This window comes from Physcomitrium patens, chromosome 9 (genome assembly GCF_059467195.1).
Source record: "Physcomitrium patens ecotype Gransden chromosome 9, ASM5946719v1, whole genome shotgun sequence".
Classification (NCBI taxonomy): Eukaryota; Viridiplantae; Streptophyta; class Bryopsida; order Funariales; family Funariaceae; genus Physcomitrium; species Physcomitrium patens.
Genome location: NC_143418.1, coordinates 5,955,628 through 5,968,998, shown reverse-complemented (window position 1 = coordinate 5,968,998; position 13,371 = coordinate 5,955,628). Strand labels below are relative to the sequence as shown.

At 36.6% G+C, this 13,371-nt stretch overlaps 1 protein-coding gene across 1 annotated transcript; it reads left to right on the top strand.

Annotated features, from left to right (window-relative positions):
* The first annotated feature begins 838 nt into the window (after nt 1-838).
* On the top strand, nt 839-9,729 carry LOC112287151 (beta-galactosidase 9). Its single transcript, XM_024529904.3, has 20 exons — nt 839-1,251; nt 2,301-2,705; nt 3,101-3,196; nt 3,578-3,690; nt 3,903-3,969; nt 4,174-4,266; nt 4,399-4,542; nt 4,941-5,029; nt 5,144-5,249; nt 5,371-5,455; nt 5,663-5,787; nt 6,155-6,316; nt 6,493-6,662; nt 6,999-7,105; nt 7,350-7,447; nt 7,876-7,986; nt 8,144-8,254; nt 8,360-8,571; nt 8,671-9,013; nt 9,309-9,729. The coding sequence occupies exons 2-20, from the start codon at nt 2,535-2,537 to the stop codon at nt 9,417-9,419; spliced, it is 2,514 nt and encodes an 837-aa protein (XP_024385672.1). The 5' UTR covers nt 839-1,251; nt 2,301-2,534; the 3' UTR covers nt 9,420-9,729.
* Nucleotides 9,730-13,371: the final 3,642 nt, after the last annotated feature.

Sequence of the window (13,371 nt, the reverse complement as noted above, 5' to 3'; positions counted from 1 at the left end):
GATTATATGTTAAAATCATGATAAACCATCAATAACTTATCAATTAACTTGCACATCAATCTAAAAATCAAGCCTATTTTCAAATAATTATAAATTCACAAGGGCATGTTTCACAAATAATCTAGAGAAGAACACAATTACATATTACCCTATTTTATTAAGTTTTAATAAATCATAGAATACTACACAAACATACATTAATTAGAAATCCACAATAAATATCTTTACAATTATCATTATCATTGTTAATCACAGATATAAACAATGTAAACATCCGTGTAATAATTAAGTAAAAAAAAATGATGCTAGCAATGTCCAATGCAACGCAAAATCTTACAACCACAGATAAATAGAAACTAAAATATTACACCATCATAAATAGAGTTTTATAGTGGAAAAATCCTTAGCCCATGAACACATAGAAGGACAAATCATGGAAACAGCAGCTGGGGTTCGTGACTGACCCCCCCCCCTCTCAATGTAAGCATACATCTTGCATATATAAATATATATAAATATAAATATATTACGTCCCTCCTGCAGGGTACCTGATTTTTCGTTATCAGCTTCACTCTGAGAACAGCAAAAATATTGCACCCAAACACGGTTCCCAAGCCACTGAAGAACTGAAATTGCCCTGTAGAATGAAAGAAAACGAACCCACACAGTAAATTTGGGAGGTGAACGAGAGGTTGGCACCCCGTAGTGCCCGAAACCCCACGACGCATGCAACGTCACTGCCCCACCTGCCCTCATGATCACAGGTTGGGCAGGACAACTGCTGCCCCTGGAAAAAAGTTTCGTTTTATTGTCTGGGTTTGAATCTGGGTCTACTGGAAGGAAGGGCTGGATCGTCATCAATGAGTTTAACTGAATTTCTTCACTCGGATTTAGCCGCAGCGAGCTATGGATGCTAATTTGCTTGCAAGAGAGACAGTGCTGCTGCAGGAGGAGGCTATGGAGCGTTTGACCGCGATGGCGACCGTGGTAGCAGCTGGACACTGTGTGACTCCCGCGAGCGAACAAGGTAATAAAGCTTGTGAAGAGAGGTAGAGAGGGGTGGAAAAGGAAGAAAGCAAGCAAGCAAGCAAGGAATTCATTCGCATGTCAGAGCTGCTTTCAATGCTTGGGAGATGGTGACGCTGAGAGATCCTCAAAGTGATGGTGAAGGTGATGAGGAAAGAGAGCTTGGGTTTCATTTGTGCTATTCTTATGGACGTTGAAGCCTGCAAGAGTGCATGCTAAGTTCAGGTAGGTTTTTTGTGTTCGAATAATTGTTAAAGCTCCTCCCTCCCTCCCCCCTCTCCTATGCGCGTGCGTGTTGAACGATGATCACTGCATATGAGCGAGAGCTGGTAGGGCTTGATCTGAGGTTTGTAGCTGCAAAAAGAGATTGTGATGGCTGTTGTCGTTGCGCGTAATTGGTGTCTAGCATGATGGGGGTGTAGTGGGCCGTTTGAGTTGCTCTAAAGTGGTGCACGTGAGCGGCGGTTGGGCAGGTGGCCTTGATGGTCCATAAATCTTTTCATGGAAAGATGTTTTGGTATGAGCGCCATTGTGGTAGTTGTGATGATCTTGATCGAGTGGATACTGAAAAGACTGAAGGGAGGGTAGTGACAGAGCATCAGTCCTGCCGGAATACTGAAAAGATTTCAATCTTCAGCCAAGTCTGCTTTCTGTGACCGGCGGTTTCGTCCGCAATTAATTCCATCTCTAGTTACAGGATAGGTCTAAGCTCTCGTTCTCACGACTGTGTAGTTGAGTAATTTGATGTACCCTTGAAATCTTTAGCAGTCGAGGTTTCCGTCAGTGGCAGTTCCTGACGAGTCGACAATTTGGCTACAATAAGGATTCGAACCAGTTTCAAATAATCTCATTGTGATGCTGTCTTAACTTAGAGAAGCTGCAAAGTTTGTAACAGCTCCTTGAGCGCATTGCCTTGAAGGAGCTCTTTCTATGATCCCAGCCCATATGTTGCGAGTTCCATGATGGAAATGGTGGCAAGATAATACGTTAGACCAATGAGTATTATTGTTCTCAGTAAAGAAGTTTTGATGAAGGAAACGAAGCAGTTAAAGATCGTCATGAGGTCTTTGTTATGTGCTCCCTTTAAGATGTAATTTTACCCAAGACTTGACGCCTTGTGTTGAGCTTATTAGAACGCCGGGACATAGTTTGTATATCTATCATTTTTCGGCACGGCGCAACAAATATCGTAACCTTGGAAGGTCAGACGGCTTAAGAGTATATCTCAGCAAGTGTAATCCTTGAGCTAATCTGTATCCTCTTTTGTATCTCAGTACAGATCAGAGCGTAGTCAAAGAGTTCATGAGCAGCTAATGGTAATGGTCTGAGGAATGAACTGGTGCTGCTAAGAAGGAATTCCCAAGGCGGGACACTGCATTGAAGTTTCATCAGCACTAGTTACCCAGTGACTTGTTGATCCCACAGTTGCAATAAAATTTCGTCACGGAAATTACAAGACCACGCTTGGTGACACATCTCAAGCACGTTTGGCTGCGTCGCGGAGAATAATGGTCGTTTCGCGGTTTTCGCTATGTTTGTGCTTGGTTCTGGAAGTTTTACTTCAGAATCATTTGAGCGTAGCCGTGACTGTCTCATATGACCATAGGGCTTTAAAACTAGATGGGCAGCGCCGCATGCTTGTATCAGGATCTATCCATTATCCACGGAGTACACCCCTGGTGAGTGCACCTCCCTAGAATCATTGTATCTTCATTCAAGACAATTTACACTTATATTTCAGACGATGAGTTTCTTATATCATGGTGGATAGTCCTGTGGTTTTTAAACAAAATATTTGCGTTGTGCACTTTTGGCTACATATTTTAAGCTCTGTGACTGGATTGGATTGGTTCCAGTTGTGATTTGACTTTGAATACCCCCATTGAGCTCTAAATATGAGACATCTTTGAATGACAAGTACTTGGATATTGAAGGTTCCCGTTGTTAACTATGCCATAGCTCCTACTCTGCATGCTTCCGAACTCGCTGACCTTGTACCCTCTGACATTATATTAGAGTGAACAGATTGTTTGTGGATCATGAAACTAGATTAATAGACAATCTATTGATGCAGATGTGGCCAGGTCTTATTGCTAAGGCCAAGGAGGGAGGCCTGGATGTTATCCAGACATATGTGTTTTGGAACGGACACGAGCCCACCAGAGGAGTGGTACGTTGTAAATAAGTTAATTCACTCAGTTGTCTGCAGAAAATTTATAATCCTAATCGCAGGTTAATTAAGGTATTTCGTATTTCATCACCAGTGCATCACAAGAATGTGCTGAAAATAAATTAAAATGTATCGCTCAAATACGATCCAGTTCTATTACAGGTGGGATTAGATGTAATCGTCATTCTATTGAAGAGTTCTGTTGAGATACATTTAGACTGAAAGGCGACCGAGTCGACCCGACTTGATGAGCTCTGCAGGCTAGTAGATGAGTTTTGTTAAAGCACCAAAGTCAAGCTCATGTATGAATGCTTAAGAGAAGTGGAGCACTTGTTGTTCAAGAATTCTACCCCCATTTCAATTATGTCTTGTCGATTTCAGTATAATTATGCCGGGAGGTACAACTTGCCGAAGTTCATTAGGTTGGTTTACGAAGCCGGCATGTATGTCAATCTGAGAATCGGCCCCTATGTGTGCGCGGAGTGGAATTCTGGGTAAGTTTACGTCCGAATTGTTAGAATTCATCGACAGTGATCATTCGCAATTTATGTGATGCGATTAAGGGCTCCAGCTTGTAATGCCAGATTTTACAGTTTTTCGTCACGATTTCTTGGCAAATGGATTATTCAAAAGTTATTTGTTTATAATTCTCGGGATGAAAGATTCATTTGAGTTTACTGGTAACGGCATATTTTGTTGGGAGCAGGGGCTTTCCTGCCTGGTTGCGTTTTATACCAGGCATTGAGTTCCGCACAGACAACGAGCCCTTTAAGGTTCTTATAAATCCTCATTTCACTCCCATCCCTGAGATCTTCACTGTGTCAAAGTGGCAAGGTTTGTATTGTTGTTCTTAATTGTTTGACTTGTGCCATCTTGCGTTGGAGATCGTCGAAGCTGAAATCTAGTGGATTGGGTTACGAAGTTTTCATTTCCTACTTCGATGGGGGAAATTTCCAATGTAAAGATTTGCCTCGCAGAATGAAACTCAGCGGTTTGTTAATCATCTGGTTCGAAAGTTGAAGAGGGAAAAGCTATTTGCATGGCAAGGTGGTCCAATTATCATGGCTCAGGTATATTCAACTCTAATTCTGTATCCACAAACAAGTAAAACATTATAGATTTTCAGTTGCTGAGAAGCAGCTTTTCTTGCACTATCTGAAAGTTGCTTTAAGGACAAAGCTGGTGACTTCATTAATGCGCAGATAGAGAATGAATACGGCAACATAGATGCTTCTTATGGAGAAGCGGGTCAAAGGTATCTGAATTGGATAGCCAACATGGCGGTGGCGACGAACACTAGTGTGCCCTGGATAATGTGCCAGCAACCTGAAGCTCCTCAACTTGTTGTACGATAGTTCGCACCTGAAATTTGTATTTCATTTACAAAATTTTTCTTGCACTGCCTCTGCTTAGTTTCATGTCTTTCAGCAATATCTAGAATAGCAAAACATAATTGATTTGACCACATTTGTACAACTTTAAAATCATGAAACCCGAATTCGAGATTTCTCTGAAGAGTCGATTGATCCATGTTGGATTTCCAACTGATCAAATCTGAAGTCACGAACAAATGCAATCAATTCCAAGGGATAGCTGTTATTTTAATTATCTAGTTCTCACCTGCAAATTAAATCTACATGTTCACATGCCATGGCCGCTCTCGCACCGTCTGATCCTAGGATCATCAGTAGACCAGATGCTGATGGACAAAGAACATCTGCTGGTGGAATTGTTATCTGCGCAGATCAATACGTGCAACGGCTTCTACTGTGATGGATGGAGACCTAACTCTGAAGACAAGCCCGCCTTCTGGACTGAGAACTGGACTGGGTGGTAAGTATGCGTTCCCCCATATAATGTTCACAGATGCCAGATTTAACTTTTTTTTTTTCCAATTAAATTTAAATCACTTCTGTTATAACAATGAAGAGTACACGAAATATGCAGGTTTCAGAGCTGGGGAGGAGGTGCACCAACAAGGCCAGTGCAGGATATAGCATTTTCTGTGGCAAGATTTTTCGAGAAAGGGGGAAGTTTTATGAATTACTACATGGTATTACCGCTTCAATTTGATATAAACATCATTATCCTCTAAGCATGATCTACATACCATTAGAATTGTTGGGTAAAGTACAGTGTGGAATTGTGAAAGCTTCCTGTGTTGAGATTCGCAGTATCACGGAGGGACCAATTTTGAGCGCACTGGAGTGGAGAGTGTGACCACCAGCTACGACTACGATGCGCCTATTGATGAATATGGTTGGATCTCAACTCCAGCGCTGCTATTTTCTGGCACATACGTTACTTTTGGTCTTAAGTATCGAAGTAATTCTTAGCAATTTGTTTTGAATGTTGCAGAAAGTTTGATACCAAGTAAGGATTTTAATGAATTACTACATGGTCTGAGAGTTGCAAAAATATTCGCGAATATCTAGTCCTCTATGGTAACATGAGTTGTGTTTACAGGAGATGTACGGCAGCCTAAGTGGGGACATTTGAAGGATTTACATGCTGCTTTGAAATTATGTGAGCCTGCTTTGGTAGAGGTCGACACTGTTCCCACAGGGATATCCCTTGGTCCTAACCAGGAGGTAATTACACATATTTCACATTTTACATTTTTGCGAGACTAAAGCTTACTATCTGTTTGCTTGGAATCTCACAGGTTAAGGTGAAGGTTTCCAATTTTCACGAACTTTATGCTTGTCCTATGCTTTTGCAACATGTTTCGATTATCACCATCATATGGTCTCTCCAGAACTTTGTGAATAATGTGAGATCGTTTATCACCGTATACAATTCTTGCAATACTCTCCAGTAGTTCGCGATATATGTGTACCTCCGAATTGTCCTTGACCTATCTGTAATTTGTATAGAATTATCGAACGCTCTTGTTCTTAGGTTTCACCAACTCCAACTGACGTTGAAGGGTTGGGATCGGGTTGGAGCTGAGTACAGGCTCATGTATACCAGAGCTCCTCAGGTACATGTGCAGCTTTCTTGGCAAGCTGGGACACGAATGACTCTTTGGTGACGTTCCAAGGCCAGCCCTACGACCTACCCGCATGGTCTGTCAGTATTCTACCTGATTGCAAATCTGTTGTGTTCAATACTGCTAAGGTGCGTAACGTAGACATGCCTCCATTATTGTCAGCTTTTAATGTGAAGATGGTTGCGTATTGAGAGCATGTATTACCTCTATCCCAGGATATGATTTGTGACTTCATTTACAAGACTGGAATGAGCAAGTACACTAAGCAGTCCCATGGTGATCTGTTTGTTCGATCTTACACCAGGTGGGAGCGCAAAGCGTGATAATGACCATGCAAGGCGCTGTTCCTGTAACTAATTGGGTATCATATCATGAGCCTTTGGGGCCTTGGGGAAGTGTATTTTCTACGAATGGGCTGTTGGAACAGATTGCCACGACCAAGGACACGACAGATTATTTATGGTATATGACAAAGTAAGGACACATAACTCAGATAATTATCTCTTACTTTCGTCGACATTGGAAACTTTCTAGTTATTCCTATTTCTCCTGTTACCATCCTCTCGAGAGAAAGGAGCTGCGTTTTGTGGATGTTTAAATTCTAGAATACAAGGCAACCATCATTCATTGAGATTTAAGAAATTGAAATTTTGTTGCATGTATCGTGCGAGCGCATTATCATGCGGGGGCTTTAAAATCTAGTGACCTCAATTTCACATTTAACCCATGATTAACAATCTACTTTCGTGCTTGCTTTTCAAAAATTGAGGTCTTTGGTAAAGGTTGACACGATGGCATTGGAGGGGGCAGTGTACAGGTTGCAGAGAGCGATGTCCGAAATATTTCAGCTCAGGCCACGCTAGTAATGTCCTCTCTTCGTGATGCTGCCCATACGTTCGTAAATGGCTTCTATACTGGTACTTCACATCAGCAATTTATGCATGTCGAGATTCTGTAGGTTCTATTTCATCGTTATTGCCTAATGGAAAATAAACTCGTCACTTGAACATGTCAAGCTAATGGCTATCAGATTGATTCTTATAATTATTATTATAATCTACTAAGGGGATTGCAGTTTCAAGTACGTCAAGTCTAGGATCAAACCGTGGTCGTGCAATGAAAGTTTCCTAACTCGCCCTGAACAATTGCGGTGAATGACAGGCACTGTGAACGCCAACGGTTACGAGGCTAGACAACCTATCAGCTTGCGACCTGGCAGTAACAATATAACCGTCCTGTCCATGACAATGGGCTTACAGGTAAGAAGCAGCTGTTGACCTTGACCTTAGGCAATCTGGAATCTCCCTGCGAACGACGCCTCGGTTTACTGCATATAAGCTACACTTAATAGCTGAAATAACTTTGTAGATCATTGTACAGAAGTTGCTGCCATCACTTAGTAGAAGGAAGCCGTAAAACCAAAAAGGTGTTTGGAAGGTTGTAGGTAAAAATAGTAGTCGGATGAGGATTAGCCAAGGATGCTTCGTAGGCGTGCAGCACGAGGGCTTGTCATGGATATTACTACTTTGTGATTTCATTCTAGTTGTTCCAGTTGCTGAAGATATATTTTTCGAAAAATATGAATTATATATCGAAATTCATTTATAATTGCCCTTCATTGTGTTTTCGTATAACCTGGTTCTCCGAAGACGAGAATTTTTGAGAATTTGGTTCGAACGTAATGTAGGGATATGGACCGTTCCTAGAGAATGAGAAAGCAGGAATCCAATATGGAGTTCGCATAGAGGACTTGCCTTCTGGTACTATCGAATTGGGAGGAAGCACTTGGACTTACCAGGTCTGCTTTCTCATTTACTACTCCGCTAAGCATGAACACAGCTGTAAATGAGCAGTTACTAGTTGCTGATGAGCCCCACTAAACATATGATGAAATGTAGGTCAGGCTTGTGGTTTGATACAGAGAATAATTCGAATTCATTTCTCTGTGTTATCAGGTTGGACTTCAGGGTGAGAGTAAACAGCTATTCGAAGTCAACGGATCATTGACAGCAGAGTGGAACACAATTTCGGAAGTCAGCGATCAAAATTTTCTGTTTTGGATCAAGGTTCAACATCTTTAAACATTGTATCAATATGTCGCTGTTGTTGCGTACTATAATGTCATTTCTCTGTTATGTAGCATTGACATAATAGGTGGTGGTCCTGTGCAGACAAGATTTGACATGCCTGCAGGAAATGGCTCTATTGCCCTAGACCTAAGCAGCATGGGTAAGGGGGTGGTGTGGGTGAATGGAGTTAATCTGGGCAGATATTGGTCATCCTTCACTGCACAACGAGATGGATGCGATGCTAGTTGCGATTATCGTGGTTCTTATACTCAAAGCAAGTGTCTCACCAAGTGTAACCAGCCTTCACAGAATTGGTATTGATAGCTTTCCCCATCCCCTTAACAGAATTCACATAAACATGCTCCTTCTACGCGCGCAATGAACTCACTAGCTGCATTGACTTGAGTGTGCAGGTACCACATTCCACGACAATGGTTGCTTCCCAAAAACAACTTCATAGTGTTGTTTGAAGAAAAAGGAGGAAACCCGAAAGATATCTCTATTGCCACTCGAATGCCCCAACAAATTTGCTCCCATATTTCACAATCACACCCATTCCCTTTCTCTCTAACCTCTTGGACTAAAAGAGACAACCTAACCTCAACACTACTGAGGGCTCCACTGACACTCGAGTGTGCTGAGGGGCAACAAATATCCCGGATCTGCTTCGCAAGTTACGGAACTCCATCGGGTGATTGCGAAGGTTTCGTGCTGAGTTCATGCCATGCTAATACTTCCTACGACGTTTTGACTAAGGTAAATCTTTTGAGCTAGCATGTCGTCTAAAGGCTTTCTGTTTAATCGCAAAAAGTTCATTTAAGTGCGTAGACAGATGATGGAAAGAGCGAAAACTTGTTTTTGCAGAGGTGCTGTGCATTTACCTCCCCGCATCCTCTTGACTCTAGGCCAGCCCTCGTATTGAAACGCCAGACATGAATTCTACTCGTAGCAGGTTTCCTTGCATCATGAGGAAATTGATTTATTATGGGTCTTATACCATTGAATGCGCTCATACCTTCATGAATTAACATTTGTCATCTGATTGATACAGGCTTGCGTAGGGCGGCAAAAGTGTTCGGTACCTATTGTCAGCAGCATTTTTGGAGACGATCCTTGTCCAGGCCTGTCAAAGAGTCTTGCAGCAACAGCTGAGTGTTCTTAGGTCTCATCAGCACTAAAGACAGCACGTCGACAATAACAACATTAGGGAGAAGAATAAGAATAGTAAGTTATAGGTAAATTAGTTTGTGTACCTTATGATCCATTAGAACCAACCAACCTTCAGCATGAAATTGACTTTTTAAAAGTATTCCGTGAGGCAACTTTGGTGGGGCCTGGCTCTGGAACTGCTGTTTTGGACAATTTCGTTACCACTTAGAAATTGGTCCTGATGATTGATGTCTAGAATGATTTGAAAACTTTCTGTTAGCTTTGCAAACTCCTTTAACATCAACGATCTTCCTTTTCATGCATACTCATTCCACATTCAATGTTCGAGTACTGAGTGTCAAAGTTGTATGAACTAATTTGTACTTGTTGAGCAGTACGGTATCTGAAGTAGATTTTAAAAACCAAGTTAGACAAGTTGGATGTATTGCAGTTATATGTAAAGATATCTGAAAATAATCACTTAAGCATATTCATGATAATGGTGAAAATTTGTTATGTGAAATGATTTCTTTTTGGTTAGAATTTGACCTTTTAGTGTTGCTATGTAAACAATTATGTATATGTATATATATTTAGATGCTTATGAAAGATAATTGTTAGGTGAACACCTCCCTTTTATTACATGGATACCCCTTTGTGTAATGTGTAATGCACCTTTGCATACATATCCCTACAAAAAAAATAACTAGTTTTGTTTTTAACATATAATTCTTGTTATATTTATTATTTTTATATTAAAATTTGATATATTCTTCTTTATATATTTTATGTGGTTCCATATTATCTTATCTTTTAATTAATAAAATCTTTGCAAAAAAATTACATATATATATATATATATATATATATATATATATATTTTTTTTATTATGCTAAGTTTAAAAAATTATTAAAAAAATAACAACAACAACAACAACAACAACAACAACATCAATGTATAAGATCTAATACATATAATAATATTTAAAAATAATATAAGCTCTCAAATTGACAATAGATTGATTATAGCTTGTCATATTTTATTATTAAAATATTTAACTTATCATGTTTGTTTTTGTTTAAAAATTAAGTTGATTAATCTATTATTTAAGAAATATATATATAATTTCCAAAGATTTTAGACTAATTAGCTTTATATTAATATTCTTTTCTTATAAGTAGTAGATCATTATTATTTAAAAAAAAATTTAACATTAGAGATTATGGATTATTCTTCTTTAATTTGAATAGTTAGCTAGGATTTAAAGGCACATTTTTATCAAAATGTCTTTATTTTGGTTTGCCTCCTTGATGGTAAAGAACTACAAATTTTGTATGACATAGTTTTTTTTGGAAGCATTTATAATTATATTTGAAGAAAGAATTAAAAAAAGAGTACAAAAAATAAAGCTTTAGTCTTTGTAATAAGAATTTCTATTCAATTCTTATCTATATGTCACAAACATATATACTTATTTAGATTAAAGGAATTAAATAGAAATAAATGTAAGAAAATAAATTTGATGATAACTTGTAGAGAAGCTTTATAAATAAGTATTTGATTTTATACATTTTTGTAGATCATTGATAAGTTAAAAACTTGGCCAAGAAGTTAGCCATGTATAGCACATATTAGCCACTTGTGATATAAGTTGGATAAATGGAGCCCATATAAAAAGCTTATTTTGTAAATTAGACATATGTCATGAAAGATTGTGCTTACATTATAGAGAATCTAAGTATAATATTCTAAATTATTCAAAAAGAAATATAATTATAAAATGAGAAATATAGTTGCTAAAGAGGACAATAAGTTAGAAGTGAGTTGTTCTACCTACAATAGGAATTGTGCAATTAGAATCTTGTGCAATACCTAGTAAAAGTCATATTTTCTTCTTGGATTCTTATCTTGCCTTATAATAGATGTTTGTTTAGGATCAAAGAATTACCTTATTAGATTTAAGAGCCTCAACTTGTTTTATTAATGAAGACTTTATTAAAAAATAAGAAATATTTTTAGTCACGAAAACTAAATTTGTACATGTAGAAATCATAGATGGTTATTGTTATCTTTTGGAAATATTATTCATAAAACTATTCTTGTAGATGTATCAACTAGTAGTCATAATAGCTTAGAAATATTTAATGTTATTAAATTTCATTTCAACTTAGTTATTATAGGTTTATTGTGACTTTTAAAATATCATCTTTAAATAGATTAAATTTTTTATAATCTAAATTTTTTCCATAGTATAATTCAAACTTTTAATATTCACATAGAAAGTCATAAGTTTAATATATCAAAATATTTTTTAATAGGTATAAAATTTTTTATGCATGATGTAAAAAAATTTATATATATTATTTATGGTACACTTATTATTGGTGGTAGAAAGATTTCAAGCAACATTCTAAGCCAATATAAAGATTATTAAGATATTTTTATAAGAAAAATATAAAACAAATTCTAAAGTATTTTTCTTATGATTATTTACTTAATCTTCAAAAACAAGTTCAATTGCCATTTAGACTAATTTCTAGCTTATTGTAAATTGATTTGGTCACATTCAACAAGTATATTGATAAGCATCTACTAAAAATTTATTTACCATTTAAAATCCATAACAAGAGCTTTTAACTTGTTTGCAAAGAAAAAAGATGGATCACTACAAATGTGTGTAGATTATTGGAGGCTCAATAAGATCACTATCAACAATAGATATTCCATACATTTGATATTTTTCTTGATCAATAAATCAAACAAAATCTATACAAAAATAGATCTTCAAGTATTTAAAATTTAATAAGTAATAAAAATAAAATATTATATTTTAAACCAAATATAGGTATTTTAAATATAATTTCATAATTTTTTTACTCACAAATATACCAAGTAATTTTTAAAAATTTCTATATAATTTTTTAATTTATTATTTAGATAATATTTAAATTTATTCAAAAAAATTCAAAAGAACAATGAATTTCATGCTTGTTGTATATTAAAAAAACTTAGAAATACATGATTATACACCAAGTTGAAAAGATGTATAATTCACATAACTCAAGTTGATTTCTTAAAACATATCATTTTAAATGATGGTCTTATGATGGATCTTTAGAAAATTTAGACTAGCATAGATTGGAAGGTAGTAAGAACAAAAAAATATATCCAATGATTTTATAATCACAATCTATATTATGTAAATAGGAAAAAAAAATCACTATCTTTATCATCTATATTGATGATTTGTTATAAATGGGAATAACATTGATAACATTATGTGGCTTTAAACTCAAATTAAGTAGAAATTTGACATATCAAGTCTAAGACAATCAAGTTAATATTTAAGCATAGACTTTTATCATCTTCCTTGTGATTTTTTTCTAAACCACAAAAAATATATTCTTGATATGTTAGATATTTTTGGCATGAAGAAATATAAACCATGCAAAATCTCAATAGAGTAAGGTTTGAAGGTGATATTAGATATGAAAGCAATAAATGTAGATCCAACTTTCTACCAAAATAAGATGAAAAAACTATTGTATTTGTCCAATATAAGGTTGAATATTTAGCTAGCCAATAGAGTGATCAATCGATTTTTCTTAGCCCTATAAGATAGTGGATGAGTTTGCTAAATCATTTGCAAGAAAGACAATCTATTCAATGAATAATTTGTATTCAAGCTGTGACCAATTTCAACTTACAAAAGGGAGTAGAGATATGACAAAAATGAAATTACCACTAGGCTAGTTAGAATGTGTATTCTTCTTCAAGGTGCTACTAATTCAGTTGCATATATGATGAACAAAATGAAGAAGATGTTGAGGGATTTTATTACTAAAAAGACTATGTCTTTTTTGAATGATGTTCGTATTAAGGGGTGTAAGAAAGAAGACAAGTACAAGACTTTAGGTAAAAGAGGATGTTGCAAGTATGTTGTTGATTATATATAAGATTATAA

Bases quoted from the DNA above. Each gene is read 5' to 3' on its own strand.
- LOC112287151 (XM_024529904.3), top strand. From the start codon at position 2,535: ATGGTCGTTTCGCGGTTTTCGCTATGTTTGTGCTTGGTTCTGGAAGTT. The intron at 2,706-3,100 runs GTGAGTGCACCT...CTATTGATGCAG, and splicing joins ATCCACGGAGTACACCCCTG to ATGTGGCCAGGTCTTATTGC. The intron at 3,691-3,902 runs GTAAGTTTACGT...TGTTGGGAGCAG, and splicing joins TGCGCGGAGTGGAATTCTGG to GGGCTTTCCTGCCTGGTTGC.